A 27,294-nucleotide genomic window follows, 5' to 3' on the forward strand; every position below is an offset into this window, starting at 1 on the left:
GCCCTGTTGAAAGCTATTGTTATGCAGTGTCCTATACTTGACACTGTCGGGCATTTAATTATCTGATTGCGAGATGCCGTGTCGCTGTGTAAAAAAAGTGCGTGTAGATACCAACAATGTTCCATTTTGCAGGATTCTACATATTATGTTATACCTGTGTCAAACATAATATACTGGACTGTATAGTACACAGGTGCACATGGAAGGCAGCAAAGCGCCTGAATGGCAGTAAATGAGAGGTTTAAGGAGCGTGGGGCAACGTGCCTCCACAGATTTCCATACATTCAGCACACGTTACATAACTAAGACATTATGTCTCAGTGTAGAGACATGAACGTGCACGCAGGACGACGAACAGTCTGCAAAGAATCTGACAATGAAGGAAGAAGGGGAGATATGGCAAAGGAAGGGGGGGAAGGGTTGGTATCCAATTTCCCGTCCAACCCCCCGCTCCTGCACAGAGGTCACCCATGCCATGTGCAACCCCCTTCTGCAAAAACCTCAAAAAGTCCCACTGCACAGGAAGTGCAACCCTTATTTCTCTCTCTCTCTGGAGATTTATTTTCTAAATAGAAGCAGTCAGAGGAATGCTGTCACACACACACACACACACACACACACACACACATACACACACACACACAATGAATCGACACCCCTTCACTTGATCCTATTCTGCCCTCCCCATCTCAAACACTTTCTCCTGACATTCGACCTCTTCACACACACCATCTACGTGTGCGAGTGCTCACACTTCACAGAAGGTTAAGTGCGCAGACGTCTCTTTTATTGCCCATTACAGCCACGGATCCATTAAAATGCTGACTCAATGGATGCTAACAGCTAACGCACCGGGAGGAGGCTAGACAGCGATGACACGTGGGTGACATCTTAAAGAGTGACACATCAACACTGGGGGTGGGAAAATATTGTGATTATTAGGGATGTAAATGTCTTTGTGATCGACGATTTGCTTCGAATCTAGATACACGGGTTACGATACGATTCACAAACGATATTTTTTAAAAACAGAACGATCAATAAGATTCGATGCGGTGTACAAACGATACGACTCGTGAACAAAGATTCCAATTAAATCAATGTGGCGTTCTTGGAGTATTTTCTAAAGTGTAAAAGAGCACATCATATCCCCAAGCATGCTGTAAGGCACTGGCAAAAATAAAGTCAACATGTCAAATGTTTATAGATGCTTTTTCTCCTGATGGGATCAATATTTTACATTCTAAATGTTAAATGTTACATTTGGATTTTGAACATTTAAGTTTCAAGATGTCTTAATGTTGCTTGAAATGGAAGCGGAGCCAGCAAACTAAGTTTGGTTGTATACTGTGTGCAATGACAATAAGCATCCATCCGTCCATCTATATAAAATATAACAATGAAAAAACACACGTCTTAATCTTCTGTCCAATTAGTAATACAAAATCACTAAATAGTGCAAAGTAAGTAATGACACATCTATTCCAAGCACAGAGACGTAAATAGAAGTATTTGTCACATGAGTGCGATGAAAATGCTGTTTTAGCTTGGAAAAGTAAACAATCCCATACTCAAAATGTCTTAAAAATGGTAATCGTATAACATTTCAGACTGAGTGTAGTGTTTTCAACACTCCAGGCTCAACATTTCAAAGTAATCAAGTTACAAAACAGAAGAGTTACCATATTCGGCTCTGTTGGTCTGTCTGCTCAAGCAATGATTACTATTGCAACAGCAGATCATCGATAGGGCAAAACTAGCCTGTTTCACCACGGTCTCAACCCAGATCACGTTCCTTATTAGTGGGTGAACAATCACACGCTTGGTGAATTCTGCTTGCACCCTTCCTGAAATGAATCCAAAGACGTTTGGCGTTCTAGCTAGTCCGCTGACTGGCCAGCGCTAGCAGCTAATGGACGGCTAGCGAGAACACCAAACGACTTTGGATTAATTTCAGGAAGGGTGCAAGCAGAATTCACCAAGTGTTTTATTGTTCACCCACTAATAAGGAACGTGATCTGATTAGCATTTTCTGTTTGAAGCCGACCAATCTTCATCTCCATGTCTTTGACTTCGAACACCTCAGCATCAGACATATAGTCCCCTTTGTCGGTGGTTCTAATAAATACGGCTAAATTCTACATTCTGCAAGTTCTCTATTTCATCTCCGGATGTTTCCGAAATTGATATGCATTTACATAAAATTTGATGTAGTTATTTACAAGTGTATTTTTTTATTTATCATTGCACCTGAAAGCGTCCCGGTTTGGCCCCACCCATGGACCAGTACTGGGCCGCGGCCAAGGGGTTGGGGGCCCCTGCTTTAAAGGTCCTCTTTTATCCCAAATTGACGTTTTAATGCTGCAAAGAGTTATATGTTTCCCTAGGCCGCATACGGTAAACTCAAAAGGACAGGGGTGCCACTTGCGGCGTCTCCTGTACGTATATCTATATGTATGGTGTGTGTCCCATTTTCATCACTTCTTCCAAACTGCAAAGTCAGCGTTGTCTCCTCCATGCTATGAAAGCCAGCGTGTGTCTGTACTTTTGATTTTAACTATGCTAGCTGATCTTTCCACTCAACTTCACCAGCCGAGTGTGCGAGTTATCCGTGTTGATTTGTTTTTTCTTCTTCTTTCATTTCACAAAACGTCGCTGAAGTTATGTTTAGAGTTAACATAGTTGTCTATTACTCCACACAGTAGTAGTAGCAGCCCTACGTGTGTTTACCTACCTGTTATATGTTGTGCTGTCATTTTGTGTAAGCACCACGATTGTAGGTCGTGTTCTGTCTAGTGACCGCCCCCCCGTTAACACCACTGTTAGTTCAGTGTTGGTGTTTATTTGCCCCTGTAAGTAACACTGAACTTGCCCCAATGGCCCGGGCTGCAATTACACTACTCTTTGATAAAATCAACTCATGGGCTGCAAAATATGATTCGGCGGGCCGCAAGTTTGAGACCCATTTCTTGTTCAATTATTTATCAGTAATTACAGTGAAAACGGGAGGAAGTGTGGATATTTACTGTGAAAGTCAATTTTCTGAAATTGACTTTTAAGTTAGGGACCACTGTGCTCTTAGTTAAATTTAAAAAAAAAAAAAAAAGCTAGTACAGAGCCCTGTTTCTGTATTTTTCCTTTCCAATAACAAACTATAAATAGCCGCTGAAGCACTAAGCTCAGTAAGGGGGTGAGGAGTTTAAATTACAATGATCTAAGACGTTTGTGTTCATGTGCACAAATCAGCTATTTGAAGTGGAATCTGCTTATACTCCATCTTGTCTGTGTGTGTGTGCGTGTCTCTTTCGCTCTCTCAGGTATGTCTCAGCAGTGGAAACATTTCAGGAATGTAAGGACATTTGGGCTAAACCCTGACTTCCAAATGTGTGTGAGTGTGTGTATATGAGACGCGGTCTGTGGGGGCGGTTCTTCCTTGAGTAAATGGTTTGTAACGATAGATGTTCTCATCAGCAAAAGACAACATAAAAGTGTGTGTCGCGCAGTTTGACCTTAAAAGGCTGTTTGGCTGCTTTACAGTCACTAAAAGTGGAAAAGAAGGAAACAAAGAAACGGGCTTATGAGAGGGTGAATGAATGTACAGGTAAGCTGAGCTGAAGAAACAACTAAAACACAACGCTCGGATGCTGAGGAGGCTGCCAAGATTTGACATGCTTATATTATCTCTGCAAATATTCACACCTCCTCTTCCAGTTCTTAGCCCTCACTCTTTCTCCCGTTCACCTCCCTTGCATCATTTCTCCCTCCTCTCTGTGCAGCTTACATATCTTAATAAAAGGGATATCAAGTAAATAAGACTGCATTCAAATACAAGGTCAGAGTCAGCGGCTCTGAAGGCACATTGCCTACCATTCATCAGCTCACGAAAAAGCAATCACAGGAATTAATTGACTTACGTGCATTAAGGTACCGTCAATGAGCGAGCCATTTTTTTATTTGATGGATTACTTTGTCTTTATGTCTATTCATTTCTATTAAAACAGGGTCTCCTCCAGTTTCAAAAAGTCAAATTTAAGACTTTTTCTGACTTTCTAAGGCCATATCGAATGCATTTAAGAGCCATTTCACATCCACACTAGCAAAAAAAGCACCAAACACATGAAGGAAAATCAGACTAGCTGGTTGTGCTTGATAAATGCTGACCGGGCTGCACAGGTACTTTAGTTCCATTTTGTAGTTACCGCCGCCAAGCACAGGGCAAAGCGCAAGCGCAGCATAGAGGTTATGTTTTTGCCGGCGTTTGTCTGTTTGTGTTCAAAATAACTTAAAACGTTCTGAATGGGTTTTGATACAAATTTTCAGGAATTGTCGGAAATGGGATATGGAAGAACTGATTAAATTCTGGGGGTGATCCGGATCACCATCTGGATAGAATCATTTTTAAAAAAGATTCTTTAACATTGCGAGATGGGACCATTTTCGGCATTTGTGCATAGAACTCCAGAAAAAATGGTCATAGCACTTGGAAAAAAAAATACAGGACAAGTTTCCAACAGGTTCTACAAAATATCAAAGACTGATCCAAAAAATGTAGTATTATTATTTTGGTGTGAATCACAATATGGGCGTTTGGCGGAGGGCTGCGCTCTCAGAGTGCTTCTCTACTGTAGTTATGTTGTAGTGCAGGGGCGTCAAACCCGTTTTCACCGTGGGCCACATTGCAGTTATGTTTGCCCTCAGAGGGCGTAGCCTGAGACTGTGAAACCATACACTGGAATATAAAATGTTACTTTTTTTGTCTCTTTGAACACTATGGCTTGTAAAGCGATGTGGCTCATGTATGGCTACATTTCCCATGATGCTTAGAGTGCAGCTTCAGGAAGTAGTAACGTGGACGAGTGAAGTGGTAGCTAATATTACGTTTTGAAGTCTTCTTCAGTGTTCATGTTTTTGATCGGACACATCTTGAAGTAAGTTTGATCAAGTGTAGAATTACTACAGCTTCTTGTCTGCCAACCGTCCACTATCACCAACGGGTTTGAAAGGCTGGACTGCGGCATGATGAAGAGGATAGCTAAATGGCTCAAGCTACATGGCTCGAGACAAAAGTAACTCCCAGAGCGACAAAAAGAGAGCGAGAGACTGACAAAGTGTGTAACAAAGGAATTATGAGGCTGTTCAACTGTGATACTGGAGAAGGCGACTTTAGTGGTTTTAGTTCCCTGGAGGGGGAGGACGGCAATGACTGACTTTTCTGGTAGGCTACTGTTTAAACGAGCCATCTTTCACGCACTGTTTGCACTTTGGCACGGTTTGGAAAAAGGCATTAATTGAATCAAAAGTAAAAAAAAAAAAATCTTTGTGTGTTTTTAAATATCCAATGTTACGACACCTCTGGTTTATGGACCGGTTTTATCTTTAAATTTAGTGGGTGCGGCTAACATACCCGTGCTCTCTATAGTCCAGGAATTACGGTGAATGTGTAATTGCCTCGTGATATTATTCTGATTATTACACATTTCGTTATTTACTTATGTGTTTACTTTCTTGCAATCCGAAGTCAAGGCGCCAACCTGAAATTCATATTTATTTTAAATGGGCTGTGACAACATAAAAATAAGAAACTCCAATTGCATGCAGAGCAAATGTTTACAGAACGCATACATTGGGCAAAAAAGATTGTCTTTTGGAATTTAAAAAAAACATATTTTTGTTTTTGAAAATATTTCTGTCATACAATATAAATACATAAAGCAGTAATGATGATGATGATAATGGTCATAAGCAATGTGATTTCTTTAAAAGGAAAGCATGTGGCCTTCAACGTGAAACTAAGATGTCAGCATCTCGCAAGACATTTTATAAGACTTAAAAGTTTATTTTGCATTTTCTGTGCCTTTTTTCCCCCTGATGCCACCATAGAAGGGTATGGATGATGGCAAAGAGGAAACGCAATGAAAGCCACAGAACCGGAAACGCCAGCTTATTAGAATAATGATGAAAGAACAAAATACCACAAAGTGAGCAGCGTTTCATCTCCAATCTGGGCAAACAGTGTGCAAATTAACACCGTGCCAAGCCAGACTGCACATCCTGTTGTATGCACATGAGGAAAACCAGTTGTGATTGGCAGCTCGCTGCTGTTTTGATTTAACATGTTTACACTGTGCTACGGTGTGGAATCACAGAGAAAAAGCCTACCACAAGTGTGGACGGACAGCCTACTTTTATATTTGTTGTGGTGTGTTTGTGTGCAGTGATACAAAGGAATCAGAGAGGGGGACACTTTAGGACACAGAGGGATCCGCCAGGCAGCAGCGTGACGACATTCTGGAGGACACGGAGGTGAGGATCTGGATTTAATTGAGAAGTGAATATTTAAAAAATAACATGTTAGACCACGCTGTTGTGTTTATGTGAGCCGGAGGATGCATTCTGTCCCACAACTGGACTAATGACTTTCCCCTTTGCACACATTTTTATTTGCACTATAAACATGGCAACACTGCTTGGTATTCTTGCATTGCACTGTGGCCTGCAGTTACATCAACTCTTTCACTATAGTTATCGCAGACAATATGTGTAATTCAACATTTTATCATTGATTCTAATCTATAAATGTTTGACTAATGTGAGGAACTACAAGTACAGGATTAAGTAACAAGTCAACTCTGCATACCGCACCAGGCTCCTACAGTATAATTCAACATAAGATACCAAAATAATAACAGATTGTTGTGCAAATTGTCACTTCTCTTCGCTTCACTTATCAAGACGACACGCATATGCCGCTTCAAGTTCAAATGTGTTTTTAGCGCTAAAATGTTTTAGCTAAAAATGTGTTTTTAGCGGTGATAATGGCTCCACAAAGTTTACACAGTGTCTTGTTCTACCGTGAAATGTGTCCACGTTTACTCTTCTCTTTCTCCCAGGCATAGACATACAGTACAGCAGCGTGCCACTCGTTACAATATTGCAGCAATACCTCACACAGACACTCACCCCCCCCTCATAAGTCCACCAGCGTCCTAGAAAGGACTGTGTCGGACCCCCGATGTTCCGCTGTATCCAAATTTGTCCAGTCATTGTACAGTCACTGTGGTTGGCCTTGTGTGCGTGTGAGTTAAGGTTCTAATGGAGGTCACCTATCGTCACGTCTTCATGTCTTCAAGTCAGCATCTCTTCCTGTACCACAACTCCTGTATGCTCCCATCACACACGTACAATCCTAACGTGTGCTTAGCAAAACTATCAAAAACATGTTTGAAACTAAATATATTATGGTTACTTATTTGGCAAATATTTGATATATTTATAATATATCAAATATTTTCATTTTTTTAATTATTTGATTTAATACAATATTTTATATATTAATAATATACATCATAATATATTTTATATATTTATAATGTATGGGAATAAAATAGCATACATTAGTAGTAGTAGTAGTTATATATAATAATATTTTATATATTGATAATATATAAAATATAAATAATGGGAAAACATAGAACTCGTTTAAAATGTTAAAAATTACAGTATTAGAGAAAATAGAATATTTTCCATTTTTTATCTTTATTTTCTTTACAATATGTTATATATTTATATACCTATAAGTATATCTTTTAATATATACAATATTTTGACGTAAAAAATTAATTTTCACTAATAACCAAAAAATGCATAATTCCAACGGCTTTAGATGCTTTTCTGTTCAGGAATTCAAATAAATATATATTTTTTTTATTTTTGTCAGGTTTTTTTGATAAAACGGTACATTTGAAAATTCACAGGAAAATACTAAAACGACAGTGAAGTACTGAAGGTCAACATACTGTATGCACGTTGTTCTATGCCAGTGGGGACAGAAATGTTTTCGGCCCCCCCCCCCCCCCGATTTGAAATACTGTTGAGAAACTGCTAACATCTATTTAATTATCTGTATTCTACATACTGAACTCAAAACTGAAACCAGCAAAATGCAACCAAACAGAGAGCAGTGAAGCATAAAAGTGTATTCAAGAGTCAAATTGCATGCTGAGTGGACAAATTCACACATGTTGGCAGGTAAAGTCCTCCCTGCCTCTCACTCCCCCCCGGCCCCAGGCGGGCTCGCCCCACTATTTGAGGAGCACTGCCCTATTCTAACTTTTTCTTTTCTTTTCAATATGACACAAACCTTGGTAACATTCTCATGTGGGCTTATAACGTCTTGAATTGTATTCTTTGACGATGCCGAAGGAGATCTGGGTTCGAATCTCGGTTGGGTATCTCCCTTGTCCATAGGTATGAATGTGAGTGTGAATGGTTGCTCGTCTATACAGTATGTGCCCTGCGATTGGCTGGCCACCAGTCCAGGGTGTACCCCGCTTCTCGGCCGAAGTCAGCTGTGATAGGCTCCAGCATACCCGCGACCCTAGTGAGGATCAGCGGCATAGAAAATTGATGTATGGATGCATGGACTATGCCGGAGGACAATAAAAAAACAAGCTGCGGGCCGAAACGCTCCCCGGGCCGCACTTTGGACACCCATGCACTAGACATGAGGCAGAGGCACGTATGTGCTGTCTGGAGGATATCGGGTTTAGAGAAATGACAACATCCTGTTTTCACAGTGCCGTTTCAGAGAAGCTAAACCACAAACACAAGTACAAAACCGAAAAGCGGCTCAACTCTGCTGTTGAAATGAATCACTTATAAGGTGGGACAGTTTCCCATTTTGTCATAATGGGAAAAACTTTTGAAAAAGGTCAACACGGGCAATGTCGCATGATACACTTGTATCATTCAGAAAGTAATACACTGTATTGCAAACACTAATATCCAAGTCGTGAGAAGGGGGGCGTACCTTAATATCAAAGTTGCAGTCAAAGCGTTTGATGAGGACGATGAAGGCTCCTGTCGAGTTGTCCCGGGGAGGGGGATCGATGGGCTCGCACGCATTCGCTGGCCGTGCGCCGATCAGGAAACCCTGCGGGAATAACATTAGTCGTTTGTGACATGCATGTTGATAACCACAATGTATCCCACTGGACATCATGGATTTTCTCATGCATTCCAGAGTCTGGCTGGTTTTTTTTAGCGTCTAGAAGGTCATGAATGTCAAACATTACATTAGTTTAGACTGAAATGTAATGTCAGCACAAACAAGCACAAGGCCACGAAACGTAGTTTGGCAGAATTACAATATGTATAAAAATATACAGCAGCATTTCCAGGACATTCATGTGAGCATCGAATTTGCATAATTGGCTGTGACGCATTTGAAAAAAGGTAAGTAAAAAACATTGGAAAACAAAACAAAATGTTCGGTTGCACAAATTGAATTCTTCTGCCACACAAACAAGACGGAGACGCGTGTGAGTGCTTTTAGATGAGGGTGGGGCCCACAGCTGCACTCGACGAGAAAAGCGATATGTGCTTTCATGTCTCTCCAAAAGTCGGTACTAGATTTGTCAATAGTCTTATTTTTTAGGAGTATCTAGAGGAGTTTGTCACTACATTGGCAACACTAATTCCTCCTGCTCCATCTTCTTATTCTCTGGCCGACCATGTGTGTTATAATATTTATGAGCCGGGGTGAAGAGGTAGCGCCAAATCTATCTGCGGCGGCCCATATTTATTTGTGGCGGCCCCCAGCCAATAAATTAATGTATGGGAAACACTGACGTCCAACGAAGATCGTTACAAATCGTTTGAGATTAAAGCTACTAGTGTTGTTAAATTTTACTACCCATTCAGGGTGTTTGTGGCCAAAAATGGCCACTAACAGATCTGTAATTAAAAAAATTTAAAAAAAGAAAGCAAATGTTTTTTGCGACTTCTCTACTAACCAGTTCTTGTCAAACAAAACACAAAAGCATCTATTCATTTTTACACAATGTACTTTTTAGAAAGCCTTAAAAAATGAAAATGCTCAATATTCTCAGTGATACGGTTTTTCATGTATTAGCAATTTAACTTTTTGGTTTTATGTCCCTTGGCCAACCATGAAAAAATGACATAATCTGGTAGAAATGTGTATGTGTTCCTAATGAAAGCCATTTCACCTAAATTGCAAGGTTTATTGCAGTAAATAATAAGGGTTTGTGTGTTTCTATGTAAAGCCTTTGGAGTTAAAGGTTTTGTGATAGAGACAGTTAAAACTCTGAATTGTGATGGAATGGAATGGAAAATTTGGTGTTGAAAGTCGGCCAAAACAAAGTTAGATCACCACCACGAGATCCAAAATGTGTTTGGAGATGGCCGGCGCTTTAAGAGACTTTGGTCCTTACACAATATAGTGTTATCTTCCACATCAGTCATATAAGGTCGTCTGTCTGTCGCTTTCCCCCGAAAAAACTCTAATCACTTCCCCCTCTCTATCTGTCTGGCTTTATGCCTTAAGTCTCGTTTCCAACAGCTTGTGAAGTGTCTCATGAGAGAGCTGCTGAGACGAATGAGAGCGAGGACGAGACGCTGACAGAGTGATGAGTGGGAATGGAAACAGTAAATTTCGAGGTGAAAACAGACAAAAACATAAGAAGCTCATGAGGAACACCGAAGAGATAGCAGGGAAGCAGAAAGATGGCGAGAAAAAGAAGTTGAGTGTGTAATAAGCACATAGAATTGATGAAAGGGGACAGGGAACTTGCATGTGCAAGAGTCAGACGCTGCTTTGACAGGAAGTGTGAAGCAGTCAAGCGTCCTTTAAGATAGCGGCTCAAAAAACCACCATGTATGTCACAGAACATCAGCACTTCCTCTCTCACAGGCTTATATACAACCGCTTTTTCTCCAGACACACACGCACGCACGCACACACACACACACACACACACACACACACACCATATTTATACACTCCAGAACACCAAAATAGCAGCAAGCTGCAAATGATAAGTGATAAGCTTCATGTGTAAACTACACATGAAGCACAGGACTTGAGTAATTACCAAGAACCCTGCCTACCCTTCACCTCTGAGTGCCTTCCCTACTAATGACGTCACTGTGCTACTGCCTCATTGCCCTACTGACTGTGGAAAGCAGTGTCACGAGCGCCCTCTGTCGGCCAAATGCAGCAAAACAGGACGTAGGCACGACATAGCACATAAGAGCCCTCTGTTGGCCGAGTAAGGATATTACACGAAGTACCAAAAAAGGGGTAGAAGACATGTTTGCATTAAACAGTAAGAAAAATGGGACACATGGAGACAAACACCATTCACACTCATATTCACATCTACGGAGACATGGACACACATGCTGTACACCTGTGCGGCCCGGGGACCATTTGCGGCCCCCAGCTGTTTTTTAAATAGGCCCGTGGCTCATTCTAAAAATAGAATTTAACAAGTAGGGGGGAAAAATAATAATCTGCAAAAATTGAAAAATCTGCAGTAATTTTACAAGAATAAAGTCAAAATATTAAAGAGAAAAAAGTTATCAAACAAAAAAAAGTTGGAATTTTACAAGAATAATGTCATAATACGAGGAAAACTAACCTCACTTTGGTAGCATAAAGTTTAAATAAAAAATTGTTAAGTCATAATATGAGCAATATTCTACAATATTATGAACAAACAAAACAAAAGTTGTCATTTTTGGAAAATTAGGTTGCGGAAAAAGATACAATGTCATGAAGATAAAGTCAAAATATTACGAGAATTTTTTTCCCCAATTTTATGAGAATATTATGAGGAAAAATAACATCATTTTAGTAGCGTAGGGTTGAAATATATAAAAAAAAAAAATGCTATTTTTTTAAAAGTCGTAATATTGTTACAAACAAACAACAAAATAAAGTTCAATTAAACAAAAGTAATGTTTGTAAAAGTAGGTTGGGGAAAAAGTTATAATATTATGGGAATAAAGTCTAAATATTATGGAAATAAAGTCAAAATATTATGGAAATAAAGTCATAATATTACAAAAAGAAAATTAACAAAAATTATTTAAGAAGGACATTGAAATATTTGGAATATATTAAAAAAAGGGGGGGAAAAATGCAAAGACATGTCGATACTAATAGGCTTTTTCACCTATGTCAAAGTCGAGATGCACTTTTTTCCTGAAATATAACTTCTTAGCACATCTACATGTGTTGCTTTACAACCTGGCATCCTTTCATTTTTCACTACGTGGCCCTCGGTGCAAAGATTTTGGACACCCTGCAGAGCCTACAATTGACCTAAGTAACATACATGTTTTTGGACTACAAACTCCACACACAAACAGGTCCAGGTCAAGATTGAAACCCAGATCCTCCTGGCTATGAGGCAGACATGCAAACACTGTGCTGCCCTGGGAAATTATTGAGCAGTTAAAAGGCTTAATCTTATCTCGGGGGGGAAAAACCGCCTTGCATGCCTATTTACTTTGGGTTTCCTGTAAACCGATTAAGACCCAGTGTGACTGAGTGCCGGAGTTTGCTTTTTAGGCAGACCATAAGTTTCTTTTTATCTCCAATCAAGTTTGCACAGTGTATGTAGCGCACTGAGCCTGGATAAGAATGCTGATGAACTGGGGTAACTTCTGGGTCATGCTGGAGACTCACTTGTGTCTCAGTTCATGCACTTCGGTACTTACGCTTAGCTTTTTGCTTTTTGAGTGCGTAAGTGTGTTCGCACTGAGAAGTACGTCATACGACAGCACCCGGATGTTGCACTCAACACGCCCCAAATGGTGAGGGTGCATCCATGGACCCTTACCACCTTTAATTGTGTGTGTGTGTGTGTGTGTGTGTGCATGTATGTATACATACATGCACGTGCGCTCGCTGGGGGATAGGGAAGTGGAGGGAGTAAGTGGGAGGAAGTGTCGGCCATCATGCCAAAGACGATGACAAAACGTCAGCGTTTGTTTGTGATAAACTGCAATTTTTTTGTGCAGCCATAGTTTCTGCCCAAATATCTCTACCAATAAATGCATGCACACATGGATTCTAGCCATCGTATTCAATAAAAACTCAGACTGAAACAATGAAGCAATACAAGCTTCTGCTTTGGCATTATGATGCTGTATTATACTCCCTGATCCAACAATAAATAATCAAACAAAAATATCCCAAAGCAGAGCATTGCGTTACACTCGTGGTGGTGTTGTGGGAGGCGTGTAGCTGACCGTACACAGCAGCAGTTGTGTAAGCGGAGACAAAGATGGCTTTGTCGGCCGACTGCTGCCCTGAGGGGGAATCCTCCACATTCAAACAGCCTAGTGTGGCCTTGTGATGCAAGAGAGGGTGCTGCAGGTGGGTTGAAACAATAAATCCACAAAGGTCAGGGGTTATAGTGGTACCTGGTGACAGGCTGTAAAGCGCTTCATGAACTGTACATAGAAATCATGTGGAAAATTTGTCAGCACCCCCCGCCCCAAAAAGGCCAAAATACACCTAAAGTTGAGTTTAAAGCAGAAGTCAGCACATCCTGTGGAACTTTAGTTCAGCAAGCGTCAAAGGATGTTATATTGCGTTTTTGTGACCCTAATAATTGGTAAGGATTACATAGTCTTAATCTTTTACCATTACCATTAACTTGTTTTTATACTTGTGTGACAATTAAAAATGTTAAAGATTGCACTTTTGCAACCATCACCACATTCGTTGTCAACCTTTTGGAGTCCAGAGTTGGATTCTGGTTTTACGTACTTTTGTGTTTACCTTTTTATTTCACCTTCAAAACTGTTTCTTGCCATGGTTGGTTTCCCTTTTTCATTTTTTTTGACATAGTGTATTAACACATTGGGCTTAAAAACACCCACAACTCTGGTTTTACTTGGCCGATTTACACCATTTGAAGACTCGTTCGCAGTGTGAAGTCTGCACTTTTGACGCAAGTTCAAAGATCATCATGCTATGCCTGCATAAAACAGATACAAGGTGGTGGACTCCTGAGAGTTAAAAGTAAAAGCATACAAATCTATTACTTATTAGACAGGACAAAAGAAGGTTAGTATTGGTATGAAATTGGTATCGGTATCGGATGATATACAACAACTCAGTATCACTATCGGACATGAAAAAGTGGTATCAGGCCATCCCTACGTGTGTGTAATGTTACTTGCAATGTCTGTACAGTTAGTAAAGATCTTCTGATGGAATGGATTATTTCTATTTTTTTTTCTTATGGGAAAAATACTTTTAAAATCTGGACTTGGAGGTCAAAAATATGTAAAAATAAACCTGAGATGCTTCAGACTGACCTTCAATCCATCGCTGGGTAGTCGGTACCCAAAGCGTGAAGGGAGGTCATCAAAGTTCTCTGTTTTGTTGTCAAATGAGTACTGGAAGGTAAGAAACATGAAAAGAATGTATCATTTACGATGCTCAAGCATCCGGACACGACACAAAAAGGAGAGTACGGTCGTCCCCCGTTTATCGTAGTTAACTGGTTCCAGAACCCACCGTGAATATCTGCCAAGTAGGATTCAATATTAAAAAATGGAACAATCTCGTAGTTCGAGCATAGAAACCAGTTTATGACCTTCTAAATACGTTTTTCAACCATTCTGAGAGCCCGGTACACATGAAATAACACCCCGATAGTCACCTATACACTCGTATTACCTAATGTAGTAATGTAGACATCATTAGCGATAATAAGACATAAATAGGGATGTCCCGATCCGATGTTCAGGATCGGGATCGGCTGCCGATCCGATGTATTTTGAAGATCGGATAAAATCGGCGTCCGCCACGAGATCGTGGCGATCCGGTTGCCGTACAACGTTCATAGCTCCGGCACACACTCCAAAACGGTAGGTGCAGTAATGCGCCTCAAATCTGGTTGCCACTTGACTCCCACTTGCATGGGAAGTGCCGCAGTTTATACGAGGGACCGTCAATAAATGACTATTGCTACTATTACTACTGCTAATATTCAGACTTCGAAGTGGCGACGGACGACTGTACAGTACATTTTTGTGATTTTTGCATTTGCGTCCCTGCAAATTTGCAGATTTTTGGTCAAACTGGAATACTTCCAGCCAGAGCACAAGCAACCTTCCCATCTCAATAATAAGACCACCACATTGCTTAGTTATCACTCTCACTTTCACAGGAGCAGATCCTTTTACATGGTCATGGATGCAATCTTTTATGCTTAATGATAGACGCCACAATTGATTGGCTGAGGCCAAAAGGGCGGCCAATATTGGCGGACGTTTCTACTCTCGCCGAGCTTCTCATGATGTCTAGTTTCACCTCCCATGGTGATGGCTTTCCCTTTTCTCAGCGCACTTCCACCAGAAAAGCCTGTCTTACGCTTGGTAGACATAATGATGTGCAAAAAGGGAGTTAATAAGCAACGTCAGCTGTGAATGAGACATTCATTGTACAGTATCCATTCATCCATCGCAAGTCGTTACTGGATTTACAACAGGCAAGCAGTGTAGATTATGTGTACGCGGCATTGGAGGAACGTCAGCATTATCTCGGAATGGACGACCAAGCGGGCTGCGGAACAGCAAAGCTGCCTATCACCACTAGCTTCAGAGGGAGATTGAGGCGGCGCCACAGGAAACAGAAGCGTGGTAGTCGCAGCGGCCTGACAATCAGGCTAGACTGTGACTCCGATTCAGATTCTGTTGCATCAGTCATCTTTCACGATCATTTTTTAGTGGCGAGTACCTATACACTTCACAATGTATTGATCCGAAACTGGAGAACGTCAACATCAAGCGACGCAGAAATTTTGGAGGAGGAGGAGTGACCGACGCAGGAGCATAATCCAGGCGTTATTAGAGTGTCGATTATTTACGGTTTTTCCACTATTCGCTGATGGTCTCGGAACTAATATAGCAAATAGCAGGGCTCTACTGTATTAACAAACACCTGCTGTGTTACGTGAACGCACTCAGAGGTACTCACAGCGGAGATGTCGGCTTCCACGGGCAGCAGGTTGAGGAAGGCAAAGAGCTGGACGGTGAAGATGGTGTAGATCTGCGTGGCCGACAGCATCAGCATTCCCAGGGACAGCAGCATCTTGGCATCACGTTGTCAGCTGCTATACCACTCACACTTACACAAACAAACACCAATGTGCATGCACACACACACACACGCTCACACACTGTGATATAGCACCCGTTGTTGTCACACCTAGAAAAAGAAAAAAAAAAAACACAAATAATATTCAAGAATGCCAAGTACAATAACGTCTCCTATATTTTAAGATAGCCCAAAGTGTGTGTTCTTTGCATGGACACCTCCCAGTATTGCTAGCGTCTGGAAATTCCCGTGCACGTGATTGTATAATCCCGGATTGGAAAACTTAAATCTGATCTGGTGCCTTTGCAAACACTGGCATTTTGCTCAAAAGATGTGTTTGCAACATCCCCTTTCAAGTTGTGCCATGTCACTGTGACTCAGCCGTGTGACTCTTCATCAAAACTCATTTAGAAAAAAATAAAACGCTGTATAACCCAGAAATACCCTTTTAGAAATCCCTCAAAGAAGCCACCTGCCATTGCGTTTCCTGACATGATGTGTCAGCTATTGTCTCGTAGAGCAGTACAGACAACTGGGTGTACATACGCAAACCCAAGTCATACGTGTTTAACTGCAGAGGTCAATGAAACCATAGCTATTTTAGCTACTCGGTACTTGGTTACTTCAAAATACTAAGGTGGCACTAATTGTAAACCACATGCACTGAAAACCTCACGGCAGTGAGGCTTTGACGTTTAACAGCCCCCCCTCCCCCATTTTTCTTACAAAACTGTAAAGAAAAACTCTAAAGAAAAAAAGTGTTGTTCTTTGAGGGCAGAATCAGTCTCAAAATCAAATGAATAAGGCACAATTTTATCAGACGATTTGGAAAAATACACTGTACAGCAAGATAGAAGTGCACATCTATTTATTAAACCACCACAAAGGAAATTGTGGATTGAATTACGGTACGGTACGGTATGGCTTCTTTTGTTTGGAACATGCATACAGGTTACATTGGAATACTTCGTTACAATTCACAGTTCCACATGTCCGAAAAGGAGCTGGAAGAAACAGATTATTTTATCCTTCCCCCTTTTCATTTCACATCAATTGCAAATACATTTGTTCACTTCCTGTTTTCAACATGTACCCTTTTAGCAAATCTGAAACAACGTAACAAAATGATCAGGGTGTATAACAATGTGTTACCATAGAGTTGAAGTTTGTAGATCAAAATAGAATTTAGCGTTCCCTCTTCTATGTCATAAAAAGCTGTCGTTTTTAATATTGATGCTCTGGTCAGGGTTTTTTATTTTGCTGATTCTGATACCGATCATCTATGAGTGACGTTGGCCGATACAGATACCAACCACATGGATTAACTGTACATTTTTCAATTGATTTATAATGAGTGGTATTGGCCAGGGGCGCCGTTAGACAATTACAAGGGCCCTTGGCAAATAGGTAAGTATTTAAAAATAAATGTTTAGGCGGATTGTCCCGTCAACAACAAATAAAAAAAATATACAATCAGATTTGTTTTAACTCATATTTCCTTATTAGTATATTACACTTTTTACTTCATCACCGTATATTATGTCTACTGCTACACATTCTCTATTTGTATGCCTTTAATTAGAAAATGGTGACACCTGCAGAGAAAGTGGGAAACTTTAAATGACAAATTGTAGAATTGTGCAAATGAAACCATGTGGTGTTCCTGAAAGGAGCCCTATCCTGCTCATTTCAAGGGCTATTCAAATTATTCTGGATCCCAGCGGGGCCCCACTGTAAGATTATTTTGATAAAATACTCATAAATCTCAAATTGTGCACAAAGTAAATCTGCATTCTTCTCCTCTTGGCCAGCCTGCTCTGTTGCGACTGGTGAGCGCTCAAGTGTCAAAACAAATCAACCATAGCATACAATCTACGAGAATATAATCCTAATCCTTATCGCAACCTGTACAGAGTAAATTATTTTAGTGTTGAGAATGCTCATGTATCACAAATGTACCTTTCAAAGAATGTTTCATCATTAAATTAATGCAAAACAGTTTGAAATCCATTATTGATGCTGTAATGGTAATGCTAATTAACGCAAATCTACCTTGCAAAACATGATGCCTCGTAAAATTGATGCAAAATAGCTTCAAATCAAATCCATTACTGCAATCATCTTTACTGCAATCTGGCACATCATTGCAAAAACATTCTAAACAAGTCAATCTGAAGGAACAAAATAAGATTGTAAAATTAACTTTGGAGGAAGTGAAAGTTGTCCCATGACAGCCGAGAACAGATGACCAGGCATCAAATGACATTTAATTATAAAGTACACTCCAGGGTAAATGTCAGCGATTTGTATTTTTGTGATTAGATGTCAAAACGCGCAAACGATGAAATCACAAACCAACCTTAGAATTTACAGCGTGTTCACCAAGACAAATCTCAGCCATCCGTTAACAAACAGATTACAATCGGGGCCCATTTGCACTGATAGTGAGAGATAAGATTGTTATTGATGTTATTCTGCGTTGTTGCACACAATTACAATGACCGTGGACATTTTGAATGTAAGCCGATAACAAGAAAAACGACGTCATTTAATTATTATTAACGGAGCATGCTAACACTGGTGAGCTAGCAGGGGCTGTACCTTGATTTCTTCGCGGAGGTTTTTCTTATCCTCAATTGAAGCTCCTGACAGGGACATTGCTATATTTATTTACAAATGCTCCGGAGGAGTGTGTTACTCGACATCGATCCGGGTCGAGCGTCACGCCGTTTGAACGACCGGGCCGTCTCGTTAATCCTCTCCTCTGTCTTCTTGCTTCATGGGAGAATACAAACTTCCGCCACACGCGCACACCTCCCCATTCAACTCCCGATTGGACAGAGTAGCTGTCAATCATGTTTCCTTTCCGGAAGTGATTGCAGACGTAAACACGTTCCACGTGACAAGTCAAACAAAACTTCGGTAGCATTAATTATTATTTTGTTGCCATTTTCAGTACACTCAACCAACTAATACACCATTTTTATACAATTATATGTCCTCCAGAGGCATTTAATCATTTTCTTGGGTGAAAACAATATGCCACAGTATTTTTTTGGTCAGGAAATGCTTAAGGTTTATGCAATGTCCTTTGCAGTGTACACTGGTATCGAATGTCAATTGAATAATTATTTCATCCATCATCTTTTCGACTGTTTCAATAAAATTAACAATGTATTTTTAAATACAGTGAAACGCACAATTATTTACAACAGTGGTGTCCAATGTGCAGCCTTGGGGGCATTTGCGGCCTGTAGTTTATTTTTTTATTGGCCCGCAGCACATTTTAGAAATAAAATTAAACAGCACAAGTGGAAAAAATGCAGCAAAAAGGCACAATGTAAAGAGATAAAACTCAAATGTACTAGTAACATAAAACGTTGTCTTTAAATATTATTAAATATAATTTACTCTATATTTACATTTTATATATAACAATTTTTCAAAATTTTACCAAATAAAAAAAATATGTATAAATATTCTTTGATTTTTTTTTCAGTATGAGGAAAAAGTGGGAAAAGTTTGGACATCCCTGTTTTAAAATCTAAAGCACCTTATAGCTCAACTGCCCTATATTTTTATACAAAATTTTTACAGTTGTATTACCTTTGGCCAAAAAAAAAACAATGTAAACCATCTGAACTTTTCTTGGTTTAGGTAAAGAAAAAAATTGTATACAACAGACATTTTATTCCCATGTTTTGCATTTGAAATTAAAAAAACACACAATATGATCATTACAGAATTACATGTATGCTATCTTTAGAATTTAACCCTTTGACTATTATATACTCGCATACCTGCACATTTTTCTCCTATATTTTAATCATCTCCACTTGTCAGCCTGTGTAGTGTTAAAAAAAATGCCACAATATGAAAACGTCTAAAGGTCAAATGCAAATGAGTAGTTCCTGTAAAAGTTTACTGAAGAACTGTTAAATTCTATCAAAGGACATTCAAACAACTGTAGCCTCGCCTCAATACAAAGCGAAAGCAATAAATACTTCTTTTCCTTTGCACTTGTGTCACAGAGAGAGAGGATGACGTCAGATTGCTGCAGGTTTGAATAGAAGACCAGCTGCAAAACCTGTCGTGGTGAGTTATGTGCAATTGTGGCTTCACTAGAAAGCGTAATTGCAAGTGAGATTTAAACAAATACAACAATTGAGCACTTGACAATAACGTCTAACGGCAGCTGAAGTTTGGGACAAAAAAAAAAAAAACAGGCACATGCCGTCACTGTTTACCGTAAAACGGGGCTGTACAAACTTTTTTCAGTGAGAGCCACATCCTGAAAAATAAAAGGATGCAAGGGTCACCTTGATATTTTGTAAACCAACACATGTTGATATGCTAAGAAAATTATATACAGTGGTATGAAAATGTTTTTTCGACCCTACCCGATTCCTGGGTTTTTTTTGCACATTTGTCACGCTAAAACGTTTCAGAGCATCAAACAAATTGAAAAATTAGTCAATGACAACACAACTGGACACAAAATGCAGCTTTTAAATGAAACTTTTTATTTTTAAGGGAGAAAAAAATCCAAAGCTACATGGCCCTGTGTGAAAAAGTGATTGCCCCCTAACCTAATAACTGGTTGAGCCACCCCTAGCAGCAACAACTGCAATCAAGCGTTTGTGATAACTTGCAATGAGTCTCTTACAGCGCTGGGGAGGAATTTTGGCCCACTCATCTTTGCAGAATTGTTGTCATTCAGCCACATTGGACGGTTTTCCAGCATGAAGCGCCTTTTTAAGGTCATGCTACAGCATCTCAATAGGATTCAGGTCAGGACTTTGACTAGGCCACTCCAAAGTCTTCATTTTGTTTTTGGTGGACTTGCTGGTGTGTTTTGGATCATTGTCCTGCTGCAGAACACAAGATGGTTTCAGCTTGAGGTCACCAACAGATGGCCGGACATTCTCCTTCAGGATTTTTTTGGTAGACAGCAGAATTCATGGTTCCATTTATCACAGCAAGTCTTCAGGGCCCTGACACAGAAAAACAGTCCCAGACCATCACACTACCACCACCATATTTTACTGTTGGTATGATGTTCTTTTAAGTGTAACAAACATTCAAAAAATAAGAAATCAGGAATGGGGCAAACACTTTTTCACACCAATGTAAATACAACACAAGACAATGTAACAATATCAACAAAATAATACAATTATGTCATTTCATGACATACAATTGTTTGAGCAAAATAGAGCCAACAGTGCAAAATAAGTAAACAAAAGCAAAAATCTTTGGCTTTTTGCCAAACTTAAACTTACAGTATTTCCTGATTCTATAAACATCATATAATAATATCAGCAATATAACCAAAAGAACAACGCAACAAAAAACACTGAAAACAGAGAAAATAACAGAAAAATATAAATCTAACTGACACTACCCATGGTATCACTACTGCCAGGAGACTGTAGATCCGCCCATCCTTAGTTGCTATGCAGGTAAGAAATGTTGGTTGTTTTGCACACACACACGTGCGTCATTTCCAGACAGGCACCCTCTCCACCTTATACTGACTCCACCCTGCACCCCTCACTCACGCAGAGGGGCGCAGAGGAGGACCATCAGACCGAGGACGGACGTTCTGGCCATGAGGATCTTTCTCTGCTATGATGAGTCCTGGGAGTCTTTTGATATCCCTGCAGGTCAGACTGTCGGAGCCATTAAGCAGATGGTGAAGGTAATTGATGTTCCAACGTGCATTCAGTATTGTTTATTTACTAAATTCCCAGGCTTTTCATCCCTAAACTGAAAAGCGTGTACAGTCATTACATGAGTGTATTTGTTTGTGTAAGCTAACATTTGTACTCTTGAACAGCTGCACACAAAAGTGTGAAAATGTGCCAGAACGCGCAACCCAATTGTATTGCCTGTGCTGGTATTTTTCAGACAAATACACCACATTAAACTCCGTAGGTGGGATTGACTTGAAATTTCTCACAAACCTCCATAAAACACCTACTGTAACTTTAAGGTGCTTAGCCGAATCACCATAAAATTTGGTGGACGCCTTTAGGGGAATGACAAGCACATGCGTGTAGAATTTGAGAAATATTGTTTGAAAAGCATGGCTGCCATTAACCAAAACATCTTTAAAGGGGCACGGGAGGAACGTAAAAAAATTATCCATAAGTCAGTGAACATTTTTCTGATTATTACACAACTTTGAAGATATCTGTATTACATGCAGCGGTGGGCGATACTATGGATTTTGGTATCGATCAATAGATCCCTGCATTTAGGGGTTCTGTTTCGGGTAATTCAGACACTCATAAAAATGTCTAAAAATGTTTTGACACGCAGTTCACTCCTCCTCCTCCCCTTTCAAACCCTCTTGCTCCTTGACGTTGATATTCCCATCTGATTTTGGATCAACATTTGCAATAAAAGTGATTGTTGTAATTATTAGACTAGAGTCAGCTACAGAACCCTCCCCGTCCCTCATCAATATGACTCACACTACGACGAAGTATTGGGGCCGCATTAAAAAAAAAATCATTAAGATTTTGAAGTCGGAAATTTACGAGAAAAATAGTTGTAAATTCGCAAGAATAAAGTCGTGAATTTGTGAGAAAAACAGTCGGAAATTTACGAGAAAAAAGTTGCACATTTACAAGAAAAAAAGTCGTAAATTTACAAGAATAAAGTCATAAAGTTATGAGGAAAATTCATGAATTTACAAGAATAAAGTCGTCAATTTAGGAGAAAAAAAGTCTTCAATTTAGGAGAAAAAAGTCGTAAATTTACAAAAAAGAAGTCTGAAATTTACGAGAGAAAAATGTCGGAAATTTACGAGAATAAAAGTCGGAAATTTACGAGAATAAAGTCGTAAATTTATGAGAATTGAAGTCGTAAATTTACAAGAATAAAATTGTAAAGTTAGGAGAAAAAAATGTGTAAATTTACGACTGATTTTCTTTCTGTTTTCTGCAGGACTCCTTTCTTGTGCATACAAGCAATGACAACCTGCAACTGAGCTATGGCGGCGCAGCACTCCACGACTGTTGGGCCCTGTGTGACGTCGGCATCTCAAGTGGCAGCGCCATAAAATGCCTCGTAAAGGTATTCACACTTCTTAGGCAACAGTTTGGGAATCGTGTTGAGGGTTGTGAAGTAAATACAAAGCAGCGTAGATACATCTTTTACACACTGAATCTGAATTTCTGTAACAACTTAACAACTGTAGCGTATTTATAATTGTAAAAAATGATGAATAGTAATACATTTAAGTAGTACATCATTTAAATGTACACATAATACATTAGATAGCTACAATAAAATATGAATACGTTCTTCAATAAAGAAAGATAATTGTTGATAAATATATTAATGCAGATGTAGGCACATTTTTAAAAAACTTTTTCTTCACTTTTTTTCCATGTTGTTTCCTTAATTTAAAATTATTCTTAAATCAAATTTGATTATCGTTCAATTATGTTATTTAAAAAACTGTAGTTATCTATTTACATATAGTGTGTATTTGTTGATTATGCCTTCCACGCATAGTGACAGGCAGAACAATTCAATGCTCTTCCACTAGTTGACAGAAGGTACATGCAGTACAGCGTTTGTGCAGCCACCTGTTGTCAATCATACAACAGTCAGATTTTTAATCAGATAAATTATGAGCCTTGGCTCAATAAATGCTGGGAAACACTGATTTCATTACTAATGATAATGACTATATTACGTGCTACACATTTCCTGAAATTTCTAAAACAGAAAAACATATTTTTTTGTGTGTAAAATACCCTTTTGTCTCTGTGTATCTTTTTGTTCAGAGTGATCAGAAGCCGATGTTGTATGTGTTTAACGCTGTGACGGGAGAAACATTTCCAGTCATGGGAAGTACGTGTCTTCTAAAAATGTCCGTGTCTCAACTGAAAACGCACGTGTCTGCACAGAGTGGACTACCCATCAGTGTCTTTAGACTCACTACACCTGCTGGAGTTCAGCTTTATGACTGCAACACTCTGCAAGACTATGCCATCGGAGTGGGTAATGCTTTTTATATTAGACGCTTTGCTACTGTATGTCGAGCTTCACAGACATCCGTCTAGTTATTCAGCAAAATGGTGTTATTTCATTCAAAGAAATTCCAAATGACTTCTTTATTGGTTCTTCTTGGGAAACGACTTTATGGATCTTGGCTGAAGTAGGCAGAGTACAATAAAAATCCCAAACTAGAATGGCAATCCCGAACAATCTGTTTGTGACTGATCGAATGCCCTAAGAAAACCTGCTAACAAACAAACCAATCCCTAAACATGACCATGACCAGAGAATATGGATTTTTTTTTTGTCTTTAGGTGCAATCCTTCGTTTGGATACATGGGATGGGTGGGTGGAGTACCTCCAGGGTTGCCTCCTTGGCCACAGAGTCACAGTCCAGAGTCAAATATCACAGGAGAAGCCTGTATTGAGGTCAGCTTTGTCACGATCTGCGTGACAATTTTGGTTGATTTAGGTATTCCCTGTTGTCTGTTCGTAGTTTTCTGTTTGAGTTCCCTTTCCTTCTGGTGCTGTATGGAGCTCTTAGCCTCACCTGCTCTCAGTCTGCAAACAGCCATGTTCTTCAGCTGTGTGGTACCTGTGTCGAATCAATCGCAGCCAAGAAACCTTCATCAGTTCATGCGCAAAGACTAGATAGGACAGCTGTAATGCTTGTTGCTGGAGGGCTGCCTAAAGCCTTGATTTTGCTCTGTGTAGTCACAACGGCATTCCCTCGGACGTCAAGCTTGAGCAAGTGTCGTGCAATTCTCTGCCGAAAACCTAAGGCGTTGTTTTCCGAAGAGTCAACCTGTTCACAGCCCATCTTCGCCATCTTTTAACATTTGCAATAAAACCGACTGACTGACTGTAACACATCGATTAGTTCCATGTCCATTACCACTTCTCTTCTCTCTTTAACAGCCATTGTTCGATTGTGACAAAGCAAGATAACAAGGTAACTGGTCTACGACAGTTGTGGTTTCTGACTAAGTTGACTCTGTAAAACTGCGCCCCTGCGAGAATGCAAGTACTGCAAGAATTGCACATTACACACGCAACCCTGAAAAAACAACAAAGGAATTAAGATGCGGATAGGATGTTACTTCGCAGAAAAGGATCGCTGGCGTTTGCCATTGCTATGCTCATTCCTGTCGTCTGTACTATTTCTGGTCATCCTGCTCCTCACCTCTTGAGACTGTTTCCCAATTCCCATTTTGTGGAGGTCTATTTTTTGTATTGATTGTTGTCATCGCCGGCATTCTTCTACGAGTCCTTCTCCTAAAAGGAGAAACTCACTAAGACTTTGTCTCAGTCTCTGCATCGAGGGCCAAACCTCGGTCCCCCAAAAAGTGACTGACACTTCACTATCCGTCCCCTGACTTTAGTTTTCTTGTTGTTCCAGATTTCAGCTGCGGGTGGCGCTCTACATTGCAGCCTCTTTCGGTCACCTGGAGCTGGCGGATTGGCTGCTGGAAAAGGGGGTGCATGCCGATCAACCAGTGGGGGTCCATCCGTACCGCCAGTGGTGCCACCAAACTGCCCACCCAGACACAAGCAGATGCCCCGTCCATGTAGCTGCGGAAAGCAGTCAGCTTCTCATCCTCAAGCTCTTTATCACGAAGAACATTTTAACCTTGGCTTGTCGGGACCTTGCAGGACGTGACCCGTTGAGAATTGCCGTTCAGCATGGCCACAGGGAGTGTGTGCGCTACTTAGCTGAAAAGCTATGCTCAATCATTTCTCTGCAAAATATGTCCCTGTCCGTGCGTGTCTACCTTCAGATGAAGCGCTGGTTACGGTTGGTGCAGCAGAGGATGGCCTCCGGTCCATACCAGAGCACCTTTCCTTGCAAGGTGCTGTTGGTAGATGGCTTCACTACGCCAAAGATGTCCTCCAAACCCAAGAGAGCAAGAACCAAACCATCCCAACTCTCCACAAGCAAGACATTACCACGTCTTCATAGCAAGCTGCTGGTCAAACCTGCGGTCTTTATTACTAAGATGCAAAATCCAAAAAATCCAAAGCAAAACCAAAATGTTAGTGCACCGGGCGACGTGAGTGACGGACTGGAGTTTTCACTCCCACCTCTCACCCGGCAAGCATTTGTTGGCGCATCACCAAGCTCCGACCGTTTCTATACTGCAGCGTTGCACCCAAAAGGCCCAACGCCCAGAGAAAATGCAATACACTGCTTGACCATGGCCAGGTTTGACATCATATTTTGAGATGTCTTCAAGTATTCTAGAAAAGAAGTAAACTATGTTTTTTTCATGCAGTACCTTCACAGAGAAGTCTTGGTCCAAGCAGTTGAGCATCGCACGGACGCTTGCCAGGAAGCATATCCACAGCCAGGTTTGATTCTGCAGTCTCATGCAAATCAGTCAGTTGGATCACGGGTACAAGAGGATGTTCCGTCTGATATGACACATGCAACACAGTGGACGATGAAGAGGTCCTTCAGGAGGACAACTGAGAATTTGACCTCAGGCTTAGACTGTTGACGATGAGATGATGACTCCCCAATATTTTATCTTTCTTTTTGAGACACAAGGGGTATGCTATTATGGATTATTTGACAACAATTTAACGAAGGGCTGGTATTAATCACTGCCTTATTGCCCTTGCTGTGTTGTGCATCTGCTTGCAAGTTTTTCAGCATGTAAAATAAAGGTCTGTTTCTGAATAATAAATACAATATTGTAGCTCCCCGCAGTCGCGATTCAGCGTTCACGGGCCCGCAAACTTGCTGACTTTTGGTCCCAAAAACTTTTTTTCACATTTTCATTCAAAAATCTGCCATTTTTTCTGTAGAAAACATTCCATTCACCCAAAGTTGGTAATAATTTATAAATACGTGATAATACAAACATGTACCACTGTTAAAAAAAGCTCACTATTTTTATGTTGCCGACAATTGTTCTACGTCTTTATGCTTCACTGATAATGTTTTTTCATCAAACATTGAGATTTTGCACTTTGTTCAGCGTTCCTTGAACGCACCATAGTTGCTGCGAAACGGAAAAGTGAAACTTACGTACAACTTCTACACCGTGATGCCGATCTGTTCAACGATTAGCTTACATTATTACATTATTAGCTTATTGATCATTAGTGGTGAGCATGCTTATTTTTATTTTTATATTAATACATTTTATACTCTGAATTTTTTCATTTTTATCAAAAATAATAACAAATTATAAAAATGTATATATATATATAAATAGACATTATTTTAAATTATATTTGAAAATTATATAAAGTAATAGTAACTAATAACGTAATAAAAATTACACAAAACATTGTCTTTAAAAGATAAATAAATATTTTCTGCTTTTTTACAAAATTATAAATAAAAA

At 39.9% G+C, this 27,294-nt stretch overlaps 2 protein-coding genes across 7 annotated transcripts in view; one reads left to right on the forward strand and one right to left on the reverse strand.

Annotated features, from left to right (window-relative positions):
- rnf13 (ring finger protein 13) overlaps window positions 1-18,725 on the reverse strand; it is a 44,397-nt gene extending 25,672 nt beyond the window's left edge. Inside the window, exons 1-4 of one of the 2 annotated variants that reach the window (XM_054788892.1) lie at window positions 18,527-18,725; window positions 15,806-16,036; window positions 14,140-14,220; window positions 8,810-8,932 (exon numbers count right to left, since the gene is read on the reverse strand). In XM_054788892.1, the coding sequence (XP_054644867.1) occupies window positions 8,810-8,932; window positions 14,140-14,220; window positions 15,806-15,919 (318 nt within the window). In that variant the 5' untranslated portion in view covers window positions 15,920-16,036; window positions 18,527-18,725. Of the gene's footprint in view, window positions 1-8,809; window positions 8,933-13,067; window positions 13,184-14,139; window positions 14,221-15,805; window positions 16,037-18,526 lie in introns of those variants that run through there. The other variant, XM_054788893.1, reaches the window with a different exon arrangement.
- Window positions 6,119-26,635, forward strand: LOC129188424 (protein ANKUB1-like). 5 transcript variants are annotated; one of them, XM_054788887.1, is made up of 8 exons: window positions 6,119-6,303; window positions 19,957-20,020; window positions 21,491-21,626; window positions 22,880-23,008; window positions 23,728-23,944; window positions 24,256-24,370; window positions 25,341-26,144; window positions 26,215-26,635. In XM_054788887.1, exons 3-8 carry the CDS (start codon window positions 21,537-21,539, stop codon window positions 26,294-26,296), a joined length of 1,437 nt encoding a protein of 478 aa, XP_054644862.1. In that variant the 5' UTR covers window positions 6,119-6,303; window positions 19,957-20,020; window positions 21,491-21,536; the 3' UTR covers window positions 26,297-26,635. The 5 variants fall into 5 exon arrangements, with proteins under 5 accessions (XP_054644862.1, XP_054644865.1, XP_054644863.1 ...); XM_054788890.1 differs by having other exon boundaries at window positions 23,851-23,944; XM_054788888.1 differs by having other exon boundaries at window positions 19,957-21,626.
- The last annotated feature ends 659 nt before the right edge of the window (window positions 26,636-27,294 follow it).

The sequence above is a fragment of the Dunckerocampus dactyliophorus genome, chromosome 10 (genome assembly GCF_027744805.1).
Source record: "Dunckerocampus dactyliophorus isolate RoL2022-P2 chromosome 10, RoL_Ddac_1.1, whole genome shotgun sequence".
Lineage (NCBI taxonomy): Eukaryota > Metazoa > Chordata > Actinopteri > Syngnathiformes > Syngnathidae > Dunckerocampus > Dunckerocampus dactyliophorus.

What these genes read in the sequence shown, in the direction of transcription:
- LOC129188424 (XM_054788888.1), top strand. Translation starts at nt 21,537, where the DNA reads ATGAGGATCTTTCTCTGCTATGATGAGTCCTGGGAGTCTTTTGATATC. An exon ending in CCATTAAGCAGATGGTGAAG is followed by an intron (nt 21,627 to 22,879) that starts GTAATTGATGTT and finishes TGTTTTCTGCAG; the next exon opens with GACTCCTTTCTTGTGCATAC. An exon ending in CACTGCTTGACCATGGCCAG is followed by an intron (nt 26,145 to 26,214) that starts GTTTGACATCAT and finishes TTTTTCATGCAG; the next exon opens with TACCTTCACAGAGAAGTCTT.